This window comes from Enhydra lutris, unplaced genomic scaffold, assembly GCF_002288905.1.
Source record: "Enhydra lutris kenyoni isolate GAN:26980312 unplaced genomic scaffold, ASM228890v2 scaffoldscaffold15, whole genome shotgun sequence".
NCBI lineage: Eukaryota > Metazoa > Chordata > Mammalia > Carnivora > Mustelidae > Enhydra > Enhydra lutris.
The window spans coordinates 33,010,751-33,030,088 of NW_019154099.1; the positions used below are offsets into that span (position 1 = coordinate 33,010,751).

The 19,338-nt window shown below is 43.1% G+C and overlaps 1 protein-coding gene across 3 annotated transcripts in view; it reads left to right on the forward strand.

The window, feature by feature from the left end:
• LOC111147144 (SLAIN motif family member 1) overlaps nucleotides 1-19,338 on the forward strand; it is a 59,121-nt gene that overhangs the window by 23,794 nt on the left and 15,989 nt on the right. For 2 of the 3 annotated variants that reach the window (XM_022503045.1, XM_022503046.1), the window contains one exon: nucleotides 18,830-18,979. In XM_022503045.1, the coding sequence (XP_022358753.1) occupies nucleotides 18,830-18,979 (150 nt within the window). Of the gene's footprint in view, nucleotides 1-17,555; nucleotides 17,706-18,829; nucleotides 18,980-19,338 lie in introns of all 3 variants that reach the window. The other variant, XM_022503047.1, reaches the window with a different exon arrangement.

Here is a 19,338-nt window from a genome sequence, read left to right on the forward strand (position 1 = left end):
TGTATCCATTCATCTGTCCGTGGACGCTTAGATCGCTTCCATGTCCCGCCGATTGCAGATCGTGCTGCAGGGAACATAGGGGTACATGTATCTTGTTGAATTAGTGTTTTTTTCTTTGGGTAACGTGGAAGTGGAATTGCTGGATTGTATGGTGCTTCTATTTTTAATTTTTTGAGGAATCTCTGTGATATTTTCCACAGTGGCTACACCAATTTCATTTCCACCAATAGTGCACAAGAGTTCCTTTTCTCCACATCCTCGCCAACACTTGTTGTTTCTTGTTTTTTCGATGTCAGCCAATCTGACAGGTGTGAAGTATTAGCTTGTTGTTACATTTTAGTTAAGGAAAGAAAGAAAGCAGGCCACTTGTTTCTAGCCTGTTGCCTAGTTAGTGGGGACATTTAACAGATTTCACAGGGCTATTAGAAAGATTTCAGGCAGTGTTGAATGTAACATTACTTCGATAAATGTGAAATGCTATGTGATTATGTGGACACAATGCTACTGTGCTGTTCTTTATTCAGAATGTGAACCAGAACATAAAGGGAATCCTCTTAGTTTGGCTGTTTATACTTTATAGGAAACTAATAGCATTTTTTTCTTTGGGAGGGTGGGGGGGGGTTTGTTTTCTCTACCTGTAAATCAACATGTCTGTTAGAGTTGGGATCCCAGATTGGAAAGTTTTGAGTATCATTTAAGAACAGTAGAAAGTTTAAAGCAACTTCATTAACTATTCCTTTTTCTTCTGCTGCTTCTTAGACGATATGTATTCCATCTCTGACATGCTTTTCTCTGGTCTTCATCACTTCCCCCACTTTTTTATTTTTTAAAGATTTATTAGAGAGCGAGAGAGAACATGGCATGGATGTGGGGGGGGATTGGACAGCAGAGAGAGCAGCAGACTCCAGACTCTTCACTGAGCCAGGGGGCCTGTCTGGCGGCTCTATCCCAGGACCTCAGGATCACAGCCTGAGCCGGAAGCAGATGCTTAACTGACTGAGCCACCCAGGCGCCCTTTCCCCCCCACCCTGTAGACTAAATAACAAACACCCATAGAAATTTCATGAGCCTTAACTCATGCGACACCCTAAATTGAAGTAAGGCTAATTGAGAGCCTTTGGTGAGTCCATGTCATGATGCTGGGATGTTAAATAGCCAAATGATGATTAAAAAAAAAAAAAAAGCTTATCTGAGTAATTTGAAGCACCCAGTATGTGGCTTAGTTAATTTGGGGCCAGTTAATAAAAGCTTATCTTGCCTGAAGATCCTTGAATATCCAAAACTATTGAATCAGGACAGGTCACATTTGAGGAGTGTGGGTGTAGTTTTCACAAAGAGCGTAGCCCTACACAATCACTGCCTTGGGTCATGTTTCCTTATGAGCATCTTTCATTTCCTCCGGGATTATATGCTAAGCACATGGAAATAGATACTGCTTCTTAACTGAGTTTTTCTTGTATCTTCCTATGATACCGGTTCCTGTGCTTGCCTTGGTTGTTATGATGGAGCATTCCTCTCTAAACTTAGCCAATGGAAGAGAAAGTTGCCAACTAATCCAGTGCTCTCAAGGTGGTCTTTTCATTTGTTAAAAGCCACACAGATTGAACTGAAACATTAGGAAGTTATTGAGTGTCTGTCTCCTGGACCCCATCCAGCCTCTCCTTGCCTGGCCCGAGATGCTATCTTCATCAGCTCATGTTTCCAATCTCGAGGTGCTCTGTCAAATTGGGAACACAAAATTAAAACTTACTCTGTGCAGTTCATATTAGGTAAACTTTGTAAGGGAGTGCCTTCTTAATCGGAAGAATAATCTGGAATCATACCAACATCTGCAGAGATGGGGTCTCTTGACATTTGCTATTTTTTATTATTTTTTTTTAAGATTTTATTTATTTGACAGAGAGGAGCACAAGTAGGCAAAGCAGCAGGCAGAGAGGGAAAGGGAGAAGCAGACTCTCCACTGAGCAGGGAGCCCGATGCGTGGCTCGATTCCAGGACCCTGGGATCATGACCTGAGCTGAAGGCAGATGCTTACCACATGAGCCACCCAGGTGCCCCACTATTTATTATTCTTGTGTGCTAGAAATGGAAGACACATTGTCATGGCTGTGGCCTTTGATGGCATCTTTGCTTTCTCATATGTTCAGAATAATCCCAAAGCGTGTGCTTCAGTATTGGGAATGATGCTTGGTACAATAAATAGCAAATCAATAAGGATTGTGGTCCTATGAAATCTGCAGTTTCTATCCCATTATATCCAGCAACATGGGCATGTGTTTGCCAGACACTCCTGAACAGCCCTCTTCCTTTCCTTTCTTTTGCCGATTACATGTATTTCTTTGTGTTTTTTTGTTGTTCTGTTTTTATTTTGCATTTCTAGCACACGGAAGTTATTAAAATAAGCAGTAGCTTATGACCGTGCATATAATGTTTGTTACAGTGACTCTCTGTCATTGACCCGCTGTTTTCTTACCCTAGTGAGGAACAGATAAAGCAATAGACACTCTTCCACGGTAGTCGATTGCTGCTTTCACAGTGCTCTAGCGATTGATTGAATTTGCTTCCAGGGCAGTGAAATTTTATTCTGGTAGATGTTCATGCCTGTGTCTTGGGACCTTTACATAAATTATCCATTTAGGCAGGAATTCGTAGCCTCTTCTTTTCTGCAACACTGGGCCTCGATCAGAGAGATGATTCCAGTGCTTCGTCGTGAAGTAAAGGCGCGGGGCCCTTGCTGCACGCAGGAGCAGTGCTAGGGACGAGGGGCTCCGCGGCGAGGCGAGCTCAGGATCTTTACTTCGGAACCAGCAGTCTGGTATCACTGACTGCGCAGGTAGCCGCTCTTGTTCTTTTTTTCTTCCTTTCCTTTCAAACAGGCATGATGGTGCTGGCAGACCTGAGTCTGAGGGGTATGATGGCCGGGAGATGCGTTCTCAGGGATGTGTGCGACGTCAGCAGGGGTTAGGCTGTACGGAGAGTTAATGCGGGTGGCGGGGGTGCGGGAGGGCGACCCAGACCGCAGGCTGGCAGCGTAAAGGTCTGGCGCAGGGGTGAGACTCCTGATCCGGGAGGAGATGGTAGGCCATTGTGGGAGTGTAGTAGAGAGAAGAAGGGAGCCCAGGGATTCTGCATGTAACGGGGTAGGTATGCGGCATGTGCAGGGCGCTTAAGGGTTTCGGGCTTTAAGATGGCTCAGAAGCTTTTGCGTAGTTTTCAGCAGAGTGACATGACCCTGAACGGAAAGTGTCAGAGTGTTAAGTGAACTGTTGATTTTACTAGCCTTTCTTAAGTCTGGCAAGATGTGGAGAATGAAATGGTGATTTTAGAAATTCTTAGCCAAGTGAATGAAGTTGGGCTTTTGAGCATGGTTGGGTTTTTTTTTTTTTTTTTTGTATTTTGTTTGTTTTTTTTTGTTTTGAGGGAATTCTTTAACTTAGATACACTTGGAAATGTTTTCTTCCATTAATACGCTGTATTTCTTGTGTGACTTCTTGTGAGCAATGGTCATTTAAAATATGGCCACGCTCTTCATGATACTTAATTGACTTTGAAAATACAAAGCTTTGAGGGTGCCTGGGTGGCTCAGCGGTTAAGCCTGTGCCTTTGGATCAGGTCATGATCCCAGGTTCCTGGGATCAAACTCAATCCTGGGTTGGGCTCCCTGCACAGTGGGGAACTTGCTTGCCCCTTTCCCACTCCCCTTGCTTGTGTTCCTTTCTTGCTGTGTTTCTCTCTGTCAAATAAATACATAAAATCTCTTAAAAAAAAAAAAATATATATATATATATATATATAAAACTTTGATCTTCTTGATTACTTAAAATACATGGAGCTTTAAACTTTTATATAGTAACAGGTTTCATACATTTGAGTTTTGGAGCTCTTGTCAGCTTTTATTTGTGAATTTAATTTTTTTTTATATTGTAGCTGTAAAATTTTATTTCGAGGAACAGAGTATGTGTGGGTGTGTGTGTGTGAGTGAAATTCAGATACGTCCTCAACATACACGTGTCCGTATTCATATTACACACGTGCGTTTTTGTGCACGTGCTCGCGCATGCTCAGTCTGAGTGTCCCATTTTTATGGCAGTTTTAGATAAGCTAAGTTAGATCAGTAAGAGGATACTCAGCTCTAGGAGTTGCTGGCGTGTGCTAAAAGTGGTGACTGCAAGTAGTTGGATGTTTAGTCTTCCGGAGAAACCAGATAGATACCTATTCTTCAAGAAGACTGAGAGATCTAAGCGTGAGATCCCTACCCCTGACTGAGAAGCAGAGCTTGAGGGAACTTAAATTTTGATGTCCAACGGTAGACTGAGCTGGGGGGACTAGTAGATGAACTCATAAAGCATTCCACTCCTGCATAAAGACCGCCCTCCTTTGCACTGTTGGGACCCTCAGCCACTCTGCTGCTGCATGTCGAGGCATCTCGTGGGAAGTTTGTTTACGGAATAATCCAGGCATTTATGTAGTGTCTGTTGTCCTTCTTTTTTTTTTTTTTTTAAAGATTTTATTTATTTATTTGACAGAGAGAAATCACAAGTAGGCAGAGAGGCAGGCAGAGAGAGAGGAGGAAGCGGGCTCCCTGCTGAGCAGAAAGCCCGATGTGGGGCTTGAACCCAGGACCTGGGATCATGACCTGAGCCGGAGGCAGCAGCTTAACCCACTGAGCCACCCAGGCGCCCCTGTTGTCCATCTTTTAAGCTGGAGGCCTATCAGGGTAATACCTATACTGGTGCAGAAGTTGTTCGTGCCAGTTACTTATATATACAGATAAGCATGGTCTGTATTCAAAAATAGAGACCAGTGGACCAAGTCTCATTTGTTTTTTGGGGAAGTTAGTAGCATGAACAAAATAAACAGATCAGCTGACTTCGTAGGAAACAAGAAGCTAAGGGAATAGAGAGCTCCGTGTGCTTAGATTTAAGTGAATACTACACCTTTAAATAAGAATAGATTACTGGAAAAAAGCAGCAAATCATTATTTGTAGTCATTTTTAACTTCTTGGCAGTATGGAATTGGAATGGACAGGGCTAAGAACCAAGCTGCTTATCCATATTTGTCAAAAGAGATCCCCCTCAAAAAGAGAAAATATGAGAGAAATTAGGGGACATGGAGGGCAGATTCCAAACCTTTAATCTTCCTGTAAGCAGGAACAGCAGACAGTGAAGAGGAAGGAAGAATAAATAATAGAAGAAAATTTCTTTGAGCTCAAAGACAGCTCCCTGGTATGAACTAAGGCAGATGAGAAAAGACCTAAACCCAGACATCCTGGTAGAATTTCCAGGGTTACAACCCTACAGATATTCAAAAAGAAGAGACATTATCTGCAATGTAACAGACCTTGGGCATTTCATGAGGAATTCTCACTGCTTAGCTGGGAAATGAATGCAGTCTCTATAGTTTTGAGGAAAGGTATTTTTAAACTATGATGTTGTGCCCAGATATATCATAGATTGTGGAGACAAATGGAAGGGGATTTGGGTTTGCAAAGATTTAGAAAATGTACCATATGTACCCTGTTTCAGTGGCGGAGGAAGTACAAGGACATGAGATCCATGAGTCTGGAACAGAGTGGCTCTGGAGGTGCCCCAGGAGAGGCCAGGAGCAAGGAGATGAGGAAATGGGTAGGCTTTCAAGGCTTGTGACGTTCTTCGCTCAGTGGTTGGGGTCTGGTGCCAGAAAAGTCCTTTCCTTTCCCTGGCCCCTCTGACCATACTCAGCTCCCTAGTGAGCGAAGCTTCCGTCAGAACACTGAAATGCCACCTCTGTGTTGCTTAATGATCACCTTAAAGTTGTCCTGTTCACAGTTGTCCAACAGAATGGGCAACTAGTAGTCCTTGACAGTGTAACAACAGAACCGTGAGATCTGGAGTTGGGAGTGAAAGAGAAGAGGGATTTAGCATGGGCTCAATATCTGACTTTCTCGCTGTCACGAATCAGGGGGCAACAAAGTGATATTGGTTTATCTGCTGAGAGTCACATAGTAGTTACAGAATTGTCCCCAAGTTCCCAAACAAAACTCCGGGAAAGTGGATCTGGGTGGGAAAGGGAAAGAGATTCCCGTTTTAGACCTTCGTATATATTTTAATATTCTTCCATGTGCAGGCATTAAATTAATTAATTTTGGGGGGTTGGTGGTGAGGGAGAGGGAGAGAATCTTAGGCAGGCTCCATGTAGAGCCTGACACAGGGCTCGATCTCATGAACCTGGGATCATGACCTGAGCTGAAATTAAGAGTTGGGTGTTTAACTGAGCCATCCAGGCACCCCGCTATGCAGGCATTTTAATAAAATCATGCAGCCATTACTTTTAGGGCCAATAAAATAGTTTTTTCCTTATCTAAGTTCTTAATTACATATGCTTACTTTCTACTGCTTCTCAAGACTAATGGGTCAGAGGCCTTTTCTCCCATGGGACTATAAGCGCATGTGTTGTGTCCCTTATTGAAAGAAGAGTATTTTAGCCCAGGAGATACCGAAGAGGAAGGAATATCCAAATTCTGTTTCCATTACTCTTCGTATTCAGGAGTGTACAGGGCTTTCTAGTAGCTTGTGGGGCTCGCATTTCCTAACACACTGGACATGGTCAAGGGCAGGGAGGTTCTAACCGGTGATCTAGTCTATCCTTTCAGAAGAGGAAACACACTGTTTTCAGACATGAGATAATCAAGCCTGTTTCTTGTAGAAACTGGACTGTAGCGTCTTCCTCGACTTGCCTTGTTACAGCCATGTGGAGCTTGGAAGTCACTCTGGCTGGCAGTCATGGCTTGACGGTGGCTGTCGTCCAAATTAGGAGCAGCTGTCTAGAATCTGCATGACAACATCGAGTCATTGGCAGATGATTAGGTCACTCTTTTCCCTTGTTCTTTTCAGGTTGAATTAGGACTTTCACAAAGGCTGACTTCTCACATTTTGTGACTATTTTCACTGTCTTTATGTTAGATTAAAGCCATAGTCATCCAGTCTAAGGAAAAATGGGGTCTATAAAAGAACATGCCTTTGAAGAGTAATTACTGCTGAAGTCAGATGTGTTTTTTAATCTCCCCCGTTAATTGGAGATGGGAAGTGTGATCATTTGTGCAGTTGCCAACAGAGCTCGCCCCGGGGATGGGCAACACTGAATTTGGTCCGTGTGTGCTTGGAGCTGGCAGCTTTTCTTTCATTTTGACCAGTGATGAAGTAAAAACATGTTAGCTGACAGTTCAGAGAATATCCCCTTTCCAACCCTCATTTTTCAGTTCTTAGACCATTGTCCTGGTTAGAAAAGACCCACAGAGCAGAGCAGTGGGAAGAGCGTTTGGCAGTCCCAAGACTGGTTAAGGTCTGAGAAGTAGAAAAAGTCCAATGGTTACATGGTGACGACTGGACACTTGAACCAGCATGTCTTACTTTACTACTAAAACCTAGAAAACGTTTGACCCATTAAATTCAAGATCAAGAATAATTGTAGAAGTCAAATCCCTATGGAATAAATGCGGTTAAATAATACTCCTTCATGGTGAAATTTTATAACTCATTCAAGTAGTAAACATTTATAAATGTTTATCTGCTAGTCATTGCACGTATACAATCCCTTAGTTTCTTTTAAAACTTAATCCTAATTAATTAACTCTAGGTATTATTTGTAGGGGTAAATGACCTCTTTTATTGATGTTTCTTAAAGATGGTGTGTAAGTCATGTTTTTGTAACTTGTTACATTTTGAATACAACTGCAAGTTTGAATATTGAGTATTACAGTGTTCTGGGGCTATGTGTTTATATAAATATATATTTAAACACATAAAATGTATATTAGCATGTAGCACACATTTATGAACATAAGTATGTGTTAACATGTAACAAACACAGGTACATATATGGACATGTAACAAGTATACTCATGGGTACAACTAACTTATCCTGAATAAATGTTCACTAAGGATAGCAATTAGGGAGGGAGGTTTACTAGTTGCGTAGCCTTTCTCCTTGTGTGAATATACTGGCAAATGCATAACAGTTGAATCTCCTTTACTTTGTGACTGTCTGGGAGAGAGTGCTGAGAACACCTGGTCTGGAGAAGTAGTAGGCCTTCCCAGTCCCCGTGTGCATATTCATTAGGTCATGGAGGGTGGTGGAGAGATTAATGCTGCTCAAGTTTACCCAATAAAAGTAAGGGATCAGATAAGCTGCAAGCCATATGTTCCTGCCCCAGGGGGTTTGCTCAAGCTGGGGCCAAGTCCTCGATATTTGCTTAATGGGAATGTAGAGCCCCTTAAGAAGACTTGTATTTCAGTCTGGGCAGTCAGTTTATAAGAGTGAGCCAGTAAAATGCTATCTTTACCTACGTTCCCTAATTCCTTTAAGTTTAGCACAAATTTTCGAGCACATCAATATGCAAGCATTTCTGTAGGCTCTGGCCTCTAGGTATGGACAAACATAATGTGATCACCTGGGAAGTTTATAACCGAGAGGCTGGTTCGTGAAAGTACAGTCTTCTTGCCCTGGTGTTATGTGGATTTAGGTCAAAATGCTGTGGTCTAGATAAAACTTACTGCCAACCTAAGAGAATAACAGGTACTAAAAGATGTGGTATCCCCCATCCCTTGCCTGATCTGAGACCACTTTGTTGCTAGTGTGAGTGGAAGACCATGTATGGAATCCCTCCAGTTGTTTGGCTTAGTACTGAGGCCTGCCCACCTGTTGTGTGAAGAAGGAATACAAGCCGAGGATTGAACATTTATCTCCCCTTTCTTCCTTGGGCCTTATTTTCCAGGACTCGGTGGTAAAGAACACCATTATTTAAGTGTCAGAGACATGACTTTAGGAGCCTATGGTTTTGAAGAAACCATATTTCTTAAAATGTGGCATTTGGGATATATGTTTCCTCTGAGATGAGACTTTGGATACCATAAGCGAGCACTGTTGACCTACCCTGATCAAACTGTGGAATGTTCAAGGTTTAGTACTTTGCCTCTGACTGAACTGGGGAAAGACTGGGTCTGTGAAATTGTCTAGATAAGAAGTTATGATGTAGAAAGTATGCCCTTCGTTTTGAGAAGACAGGTTAAAATGCCTGAGAATTCGGAGTTAAGGAGCAGAATATTTTTAAACTCTCCTTTCTCCTAGTTAGCTTCTAGAACATTCCCCCTCTGGATTTAGAGTATGGTTTTCCTCCAGCTAGCTGTAACTTTTCCGTAGGCTTCTTTAAAAAATGCATTATAGTTTGTGAATGCATGCCACAAACTGCAAACTTTTTTCCTGTGCTTGCCACAGCCCAACTTACTATTAAATGTCCCACAAACATGCCTTGTCACATGGGAATTCTGCAAACACCAAGATATTACATGACTTGCTCCATAGGAGAGCCAGTGTGTGGCAGGGTGAGACTGGAATTCTGGTATCTGGATTCTTGGGCCAATCTCCTTATAATCTTTTGTTGGTCTTTAACAAGTTATGAAAAATTGCAGTAAAGAAGTACACCGTTGGCTGTCATTGCAATATCCCAACACACCTGAAATACCCTTATAATGCAGTTCTAATCCTGTGTGTTCTCCAGAGTGAGTATTATAGAACTGATATGTGTGTTAGCCCAGGGGTTGGCCAGCTGTGGCCATATCTGGCCTTCAGCCTGTTCTCGTATGGCCTGTGAGATAGGAATGCTGCTCATGTTTTCAAGTACTTGGAAAAAATAAAAATTGATGACCCATAATTTTTATGAAATTCAACTCTCAGTGTATACAAATAAAGTTATATTGGAGCATGGTCACATTCCTTTATGTGTAGCCACTGGCTGCCATATCGCCATGCTGCAGAATGAAGTAGTTGCAAGGGAGACTGAATGGCTAGCAGAGCCTAAAATGATGACTAGCTGGCCCTTTACAGGAAGCGTCGGCCCACCCTTGTGTTAGCCTGTTGCTGTGATCTCTGATTTTCACCGGCATTGAATACAGCCGTCTAGCCCTTCATTTAACTCCTTTTACCAAGATCTTACCAAAGACCTAAAATTTCCCAGTGGCAGATGACCTTGCAGTCAGTAGGGTACAGTACTCAACCATCTAAACAGAAACACCTTTAAGTGACGTTTTAGACTCACCCCTTGTTACAGACCCCCCTGGGCCATCTCTTGGACTTCTCCAGTGGGGGCCAGGCCATTTCTACTATGCTGCTTCTGTATTCCAGCCTCTGCCTGTGAGCATGTTTATTGCCTTCTAATTTACAGATCAAGGAGGCCGTTATTGCGTTCTCTGTGTTCTCACTAGCTCTGCCTCCCAGTTGCGGGGGAGGAAATATCCCTCCTTTTTCCCCTGAGGCTGTTCACTCCACCTTTGCTCTCTGTCCCATTCCTCCTGATGTCCAGGACCTCAGTCAGTGCATCCCCTTTTCTGTAGACTCTTGTTTTCTCCACTGTTTCTGTTCTGTTCTCATTCTATTAATATGCTGGTCTTTTTCCTTATCCTAAAACTCTCCTCCCTTGAATTTCATGCTCTGCAAACTACAACCCTGTTACTTCCTATTTTTATGGCCAGATCTCTCTAGAAAGAGTTATTTTTTTCTTCCTCATCTTATATCTGCTTGACCTTGTAACACAGATTTCGGCTTTAGCTCCTCTGTTGAATCTGCTCCCCTCAGTGGCCCAGTTGTCTAGCGAGTTGCTGTTTCTTAATCTTTATCCTGTGGGACCTCTCTGCAGTAATTCCCATATTAACTGCTCTTTCCAGGTTGCAGTCCCTCATTACCTTTAGTGTTTTGGGGCTCTACCTATCCTTGAACTCCTGAATTCTCTCAGTGACCTTTCTTGGTCTCTGTTACTGAGTCTCCCTTTATCCACTCGTAAATGTTCCTAAGTCCTTTCCTTATGTACGTTCCCCATGGGTGATTTCGTCTCTGCCTGTGGCTTCATCTAACACCTGCTTGTTCATGTGCTGCAAATCTTCCTTTCTAGCTTCTTTCCCGAACTCTCAACTCCTACATCACTGGCACGTAGGCACGTCCTGTAACTGTCTCAGACAGCTCATCTCTCCTCTCATGAAGCGTGCGTATCTCACATTGCCTGTCTTAGCGGATGGCTTCAGTGTCTTCGAAACCGTGGCGTTAGCTGTGGCTGCTTCCTTTCCTCCACTCCCTGTGTTCGTTAGGGTACCAGTGACTTCTCTTCAGCTCAGCTGTGGCTTAGTTAACATGGTTCTCATCGAACGTTCTGCTGATCCGTCCTGCTACCTTGTGACGTCCCACCAGCTCTGCTGTGAAGCCTCCTAACTGGTCTTCCCGTCATCACTCTCTGCCCGTATCGCCCATCTTCTAAGTGACGATTTACGTCCTCTTCACAAAGCGCGTATCTGACCATGCCTCTCTGCTTCTCAGTCAGAACATGAATTGAATATTAAAGCGCATCCTCCTGAGGGCAGTAAGAAGCTGCTGGCCCCAGCTCTCCTCCCTCGAGCCCGTGCCTCAGTCCGAACCACATTCGCCGTTGCTTGGCTGTGCTTTTTGTCTTGTCTTTTGTCTTGCTTCCCTGGCTTCACATGAGTTATTTCTGCCTGGAATGGCATTGTACCCTGCGGGATAGACCCCTCAATCTTCAAGAGCCACGTTGAACATAATGTCTTCTGGTGAAGTCCTTGGACTCCCTCAGAAAGTGAGTCACCATCTTTGCTGTGTGAGCGTACCTCACGGTGCCTTTGTTCCACTTACTCTGTCACGTCACGTGCATATCTGACTGGCCTGCCTTCCACTAGCTGGTCTTCAGAAATTGGAGTTGGGGGGAGGTGAGCAATCATCATATTTTATCCATCTCCGTATCGGCAGCATCTGGTACGTTAGAGCCCCATGGTGCGGGCCTGCTCAAATGAATAGAGAAATTAATTTTATTTTATTATTTTTTAAAGATTTTATTTATCTATTTGACAGACAGAGATCACAAGTAGGCAGAGAGGCAGGCAGAGAGAGAGGAGGAAGCAGGCTCCCTGCTGAGCAGAGAGCCCGATGCGGGGCTCGATCCGAGCTGAAGGCAGAGGCTTTAACTCACTGAGCCACCCAGGCACCCCGAGAAATGAATTTTAAAAAGCCGGTGGTAGCATTGGGGCCAGATTTCTCAGAACAACTGTGGAGCAGGGAGATAACCATGTGCTGTGTGTGTCTTTGAAAGATATTTGCATCATTGCTGGAGACTGACCTTTCATGTTTTTGGGTTTTGGTTCTTTTAATATTTGTGGATAAATTTGAATGAAGGAATGACTCTGGAGGTGCTCTGTAAATATCGGGTGTCTGCGGCATTCTGGAGAACTTCATGTTTTTTGTTTTTTTAAATTTTTGGCTCAGGGGTAAATACCCAGGGTCTTGCCTGTGAAGATTCCAGTAAGAGTTGGCCAGTCTCTCAAGGAAGATCGTGGGTTAGGCAATGAGAGAGGAGAATACAAATTGGGGTAGCTGAGAGGAGCCATGAGCAAGGAGATACAAACTTATGACTTACCTAGACAGCAGTTCTGTGAATTTTAATACAACAGATCTGAAATGTGTTTTTAATGAGTTTTCATCAGACTTACTAAGAACTGAAGAAGTAAAACATGTCATATAGGGCTGCTCTAGACTGATTTCTTCACTCTTTCTGGGATCATTCTGGCCTTCTAGGCGATGACCCTGGATCTCCTGCTTCGCATGAGAGAGAAGAGGATGTGGCGGGTTAGACTGAGCCACCGTCCTACAAGCTGCGATTCTGCCTTTACCTTCTTCCTCTGAGGGGTGAAAGGGTAGAATAGGAAAGATGAGGGCTTGTTTCCTAGAAAAACCTCCTCCCATATCCTAGTGTGTTCCCGCTGCTGTAACAAAATACCACAGAGGAGGCGGCTTATAAATGGCAGTGGTTTAATGGCTCGCAGTTCTGGGAGCTGGCGGGGTCCGGGCTCGGGCTTGGAGGGCCGTCTGCCGGGCTGCGCACTTCTCCTTGTGCCCTCTCGTGTGGAGAGGGCTTGGGAGCTCCGTGGGACGCCTTCTGTAAGGCACTCGTCCAGTTCACCAGGGTTCAATCCTCCGGACGTAAGCTTCTTCCAGAGGCCCCACCTGTAATACCTTCCTCTTTGGGGGTTAGCACATCACCACACATTTTGGGGGACACAGACGTTCAGACCACAGGCCCTGATTAGAAATGCTGCTACACCGTTAGAAGCCAGCAGAAGAAGTAAGAGCGCTGCCCTCCAGGACTGACTGCTTCATCTAACTCAGAGGCTACACCTTTGGAAGCAGGATTGGTAGAAATTCCACGAAACGCTCTCTTAGCTGTTGGTGAACAGTTTCTTTGACTGTAGGAAGTGGTAGCATTTCAAGAATTTGAGGAAGCTGCGTTGCCTTCTTGCATGGTTTCCTGCCAACTCGTGCTCTCGGCACAACCCTTCACCTTAACTGTGCCACGCAGCGTTGCAGGAATGAGCTCATCGTGAGACCGCGACCCCTGTTTGATCTTGATGTGTCAGTGACCCAGTCATAGCGCCTAGCCATCAGTGATATAAAATCACTTAGCTGGACACCAGAAGTTCACACGAACGTGAACACAAAGTTCAACAACTTAGTACTTATTAGGAAGTATTAAAAAATTGTGCTCCCTATAGGTGTATTTCTTCATGGAGTCTCTATCTAGCTGGGCTGAAAGGTCGAAACTAACTTTTATCTTCAAAGATACTGTGTATATTGAATTATAGTTAACAAGTTTAAAAAGTTGAGCAGAATCATTAGAGGTTAAGGTAGGAATGGTAGAATGGTTTGAAATAAGGAAATCTTAGGAAAGTCGGCTTCGACTGTTTACTCTCTGCCAGATGGTGTGTTAGGTACCGAACGGCTCTCTCTGTAGGGAGAAGAAAGTGTGAGAAGGATTGTTCCTGGAAAGTATTCTAGCCCTGCCTTACTGTTGAGCTCGTAGCTTCATGGAGCACCAGTCTTTTGAGGGTTGTCACTGAGCTCATTAGATCAGTTACACCTTTTCCTTTTATATAAATGAAGTCCTATTCTTTCTTAAATTTGATTTTGATTCTATGCAGAGACCTTTATATTCAACAAAAATTTGAATATTTACTGTGTTTGCTATGAATCTAGGTAAGATATGGAAGGAATGTCATTGTTGCTGGGTACTTTTTTATTAATAGTTTTCAGTGTAGAGACTTAAATTTAGATTCTTTTTTAAACCTATCCTGTCCTTTGTGAATTTGCTCTCTATCATCACTGGACCATTTATCAAATTAAACTTTCTCTTGGGGGGTGTATTATACTGAATGATGTATAAAAGTAGCTTCACAGATTCGTAATTTATTTTTTAAGTCTGGCAACTTTAGAGATGTACAAAAATAATTGACCGTTAGACACTATTTTGGCAGAAAGATGAGGGACCAGTCTGTACATTAGTACTTTATCAGATTTATTTCAGTAGAAGATGCTTTTTAGAGGAGGGAGGCACCGTAGAAGGTTTTGCTGTCCGAGGGTGTTAGCAAGGAAGCCGGAAACGCTAGAGGTGGGCAGCAGGGCCCAGTGGCGGGGAAGGGTCCTGGCGAGATGAACCCATATGCCTTCCAGGTCCTGTGTGCTGTGAAGAGCCACCGCGGTACTTTAATGGAGGAAAGAAATACAGTTTCAGTAGTATCTGACAGACGCAGTTGTGATTGTGAGTTCAGAGCATGCTGGCAGGGGGGCAGGCTGGTGGAGGCAGTGGTGGTGGGGGCGGCAGTGGTGGCAGGGGGATGGGGTGGTGAGGGGCAGGCTGGCGCGGGCAGTGGTGGTGAGGGGTAGGCTGGTGGGGGCAGTGGTGGTAGGGGGCAGGCTGGCGGGGGGGCAGCGGTGGCAGCCACAGGCTGGCTGAGAAGTAGATGGGCGTGCATCTGGTGCAGGGTGGCGAGCGTCTCGATCCAGAAGTTGCAGTAGGATGGGAGAGCATGCGGAAAAGAGCGTCCCAGGAGGCAGTCCAACTTAAGGTGTTTGGGAATGAAAACCTTCAGTGCGTCCTGGTGTTTGGGCCCAGCTCTGCTCTTCGAGAGTTGGAGTAGAACCAAAATTAGGAGTCCATGCCACCTTCAAGTTTGAAAAGCATTTGATTTACAGGTAGCACTTTGTAGTTGGAGCATAAGGAAACGTAACTGCTGTTCAGAACGTTATTAGCGATTGTCTCCTATAATAGCATTGTCTTACTCCATTTTTAGGGTCATTGCAACCATCACTGAGCCTCTCAAATAACTTACCATCCTCCTATGAAAAGTCCATTAAATTGATTGAAAAAGATAAAATGGCCCTGTAGAAGGTTCTTTTGTTTTATGCTCTAATGTTTCCTGGGGGCACCTCACTGGCTCCCTCAGTAGAGCATGTGACTCTATGAGTTCAAGTGCCACATTGGGGTGTAGAGTTTTTCTCAAAAAACAAAAAGCAAACATAAAAATGCGTTCTGTTATAATTCATGTAATCCTTCGGCTGCATAGTGAAGAATAACTAGGATGTAATGGCTTCCGCTCCTTTCCCCCCTCTCCAACTCCGCCACAGCCTCGGGCACTGTTCTAACGTTGTTGTTTTGTTAGCTTGCCCCCATGGTAATTCTCCTCCCTCTTCTTAAAACCCTCCCTGTCAAGGACAATGTAGAGCATTCTTTCTTGCAATAGATGCTAATTGTGTTCTTAGTGGGGATCTTGCTGTCAGAGCCACAATCACTGTGCCATTGTGCCAGGAGGCTGGGGCACAGTAGTTACTGTGCCGAGCCGTGAATGCTGTTTACTTGGGATGCGTTGTCGCCTGCATCTGTGGGTGAGAACACGCAGTTACTGTAATTTGCCTGGCAAGTGATCAAACATCATCTGTTAAGCAAGTTAGCCGTCACAAAGAGCTATTGATTTTCTTTTTAAATACAGAATTTTAATGAGAAACTTGGAGTCCTAGAGATTGAAGGTGTGAGAGCGGCTACCTCTCGTATTAACCCTTCTTTCAGGGTATTTGGGGATGAGGTTCACGTATCTCGAAGTTAAGCGACTGGGAATGCTGGCTCCGTGGGTCTCCGCTCTGGCGTAGTGACATATCGGGGAAGTGAGGTGACTGGTGTGAGTTAGGGATGAGTCTTCTCCGCAGTGGCCCCTTCCAGACACTCGCGAGTTCCAAAAGTGGGGTCACTGTGGATGCAGTTTCTTCGCTTAGCTCGTTCACCTGCAGAAGGAAATGATTTTGTTTTACATAGTTGTTGGAATAGGATGGTACTTAAATCAAGAACTCTTGCTGAAATAAGAGGAAACGTTTTGCTCTTTTAAATCACCTTGGTGATTGTTTGCAAGGATGTTAAGAATCCCAGTTTGGGAGCCAATTATTTTCTCCATCCCCACATCCCACAGTTTCTCTCTCTTCACCCCACTGCCCATCTGTGAACACTTTTCAGCTGTCTGTGCATTAGCAGTGCTGCTAAAAGTGGTCTGGGGCATGCCTGTCACAGCAGTCACACCTGCTTCTCCAGGTTTTGTCCCATTTCCAGCAAATACAAACCCAGTTATTGCTTTAAGTGAAGTTTAACCTCATCTGTATTTCTTAGGTGTTCCCTCCTGTCCTGCTTATTAGTACATGTTGAAATGATTGCTTTTCAGAAAACAGATGTTCCTAGCACAGTAATTTGCATCCCTTGAAGGGAGAGTATGTGACGTTTGTTGCTACTTGGGTTTTTACAATTTGAGGTCTTTTTCATGATCACTAGGACTTAGGAATAGCAGGGGCTGGCAATCTGGGAGAAGGGAAGTAAATTAAATAGGCCAGGTGAAATAATGTAGGAATTAAATCATTTGCCCACTATAGGTAATATTCCTTTTTGTTCCTTATTTTAAAGTATTGATGTAATAGTATGTACCATCCTATCTTTAATGTTACATAAGTAACATGTGTTCCAGATAACTGGGAAAATATTTTTTATAAAAAAATAAACAGCAAATCACCAGCTGATCTCTTCACCTGCCATCAGAAATAGCTGTCATTAAATTTTGTATCCTTCTGTGATTTTTGTATTGTTTTTCCCTAAGTCTTGTTTTGGACTCATGGCAGCCATTCAGAAAGGCAGTCGTCCTGTTAGGTTTGTCCTGTAAGCCAAGAGCAGGTTTCTATAAAAATTTTTTGACCAACATTTTCTGATACTAAATGGGTTGGGAATTAATCTTAGGAACAAAAAAATATAGGACATATATAGTTAATATTAACATTCCCCACAATTTCTAATTTTGACCTTTTTAGGACACTGACCTTTTATATATACTACAAAACACTTAAATCCTTGTGCAGAAATACAGAGTAGAAAAAAACATTTCTAATGTAGAAATTCAAAACAAGTTTTCATTATTACACAGGTATATTGGCTTTAATCATTACTAATTCTTAAATGAAGGTATCCATAGGAATTCATAAATGGCCTATGCTTACATATTTCTGCCTTAATAAATGGAAGTCATTTAAGATATCTTTATGAAAAGTTGCTTTGTCTTTTAATTTTTTTTTTTTTTTAACCTCTTCCCTTTCTCCCTCTGACAAATCAACATCTGCTTCCGGATAGCTAACTGCTGCTGTTTATTTTCTGCTTCTGTGACAGCGAGCCGATGGCGGAATCCCTTCTCTTCAAAGGTCTCACTGGCTTTTCCTTACAGTCCTGTTGCAAGACTCAGCCCTTATAGCAATGGCATTAATACTCCCAGCTTCTCTAAAACCTCAAATAAAGCAGTACTAACACCTGAAAGAACAGGTAATCTTTCAACTTCTTGACTAGCTGCTTGCCTTGTCAGTCCGTAAGAACAGCATAAATATCCTCTTCCCTGGACAGTGGCGGGCGATCTTGTGCTGGACGGTGTGTGCTGCACACTTTGGGTACAGAGAGGAGCCCAGCAATCCGTGTTTTAGCACCAGTAACATGCTCTCCGATGTGTGCCGTAGGCAGTTTTCCCTCGTTAGCAAAGATACATGTCTGGTGACGTTTCTGAATGCCTAACGTGCTTTTAACATTCAGTGTTGAACACAAGTCAGGTATTTTGTTAGGATTCAGGAAGATAAGGCTTTTGTGTCTTTGGTTTTTTTAATTTTATTTTTCTGATAACTTTTTTTTTTTTTTTTAATGAAGCCAGGGCTACACAGAAAAAATAGCCACAGTACTTTTTTGTGAGATGACGTTCTCTTCCTTTCCTTATTTGTGTCTGCACTGGTGTGATTCCATTCCTACAGCTTTTCTCCCTTTGGGTCCTTTCTTCCTTTGTTCTCTTACCCAAGTTGTTGCTTTTTTTACTTTTGTGGGTGACTACAAGTCTCCTGTGACTGCTGTGCTCCCTCCTTTATTAAGGTTTTGTGTATGCTTTTGTGTATATATGCGGGTCTTTTCTGTGTGATATTTGTATTCAGAGCATGGCTTGTACCTGTTTGAGAAAAATTTATTTGATTATAATTTAAAAATCAGTTACTACTAGAGATAAGCATATCTGATTATTAATTGAAAGCGAACATGGATATGTATTATATAATGCCTTTAGATCTATACTAATCTAATAGGATGCGGATTTCAGCATTGGTGATAGATGTTTATTTTCTAATTTTAACTCAGTCTACCCTCTTAACAGTTTTTTCTTGGTGTATAGTACAGAGTGATTTTTCTTTTAACTGTGAAAATTGAATTTGTAAAAACAAATTGTTTTGTTTATGTGAATTATGGACATGTGAAAGGTATGCATATTGTCTCCCTGTTAAATAGTGATAGGTTGGTCATTTTTGGGTGAGACGAAACTAGAGAAAAAGTTGCTGACTTGATACAGGAATTGTCAAGCATGATGTAGACACCCATTCTCCAGGCTAAATAATAAACCTGTTTGCTTTGGGTTTTAGGTCACAGCTCCAGGGGCTCCCCTCTCAGCCCCCAGTCCTCTATAGACAGTGAGCTGAGTACTTCGGAATTGGAAGATGATTCTATCTCCATGGGATATAAGTTACAGGATCTCACGGACGTTCAGATCATGGCTCGTCTCCAAGAAGAAAGTACGTTCTTTTTAAATTAGAAAACTTTTTGAACTAGAGGCTTCTGCTTGGAATGTGAGGAGGGAGGGAGGCTCAGGCATTTCTCCCCAGGCAATGGGTAAACATTAGATGCTTTTTCTCATACCACCCCACCTTGGACGTGGGCCAGTTAGTGCTTCTCAGGCTCTCATGGGCATTGGAAGGTGTTAGGATGTACAAATGTATTATATATAAAGACATTAATCAGAACGCATTAATATAAAGATCTTGTGGTGTAGCTGCTATGGAAACTGTCTGTTTCTTAAAAAACCGAACACGCAATTTCTGTAGGCCCCAGCAAATTGTAGTCTTGGGCACGTATCCCAGAACAGCAGAAATTT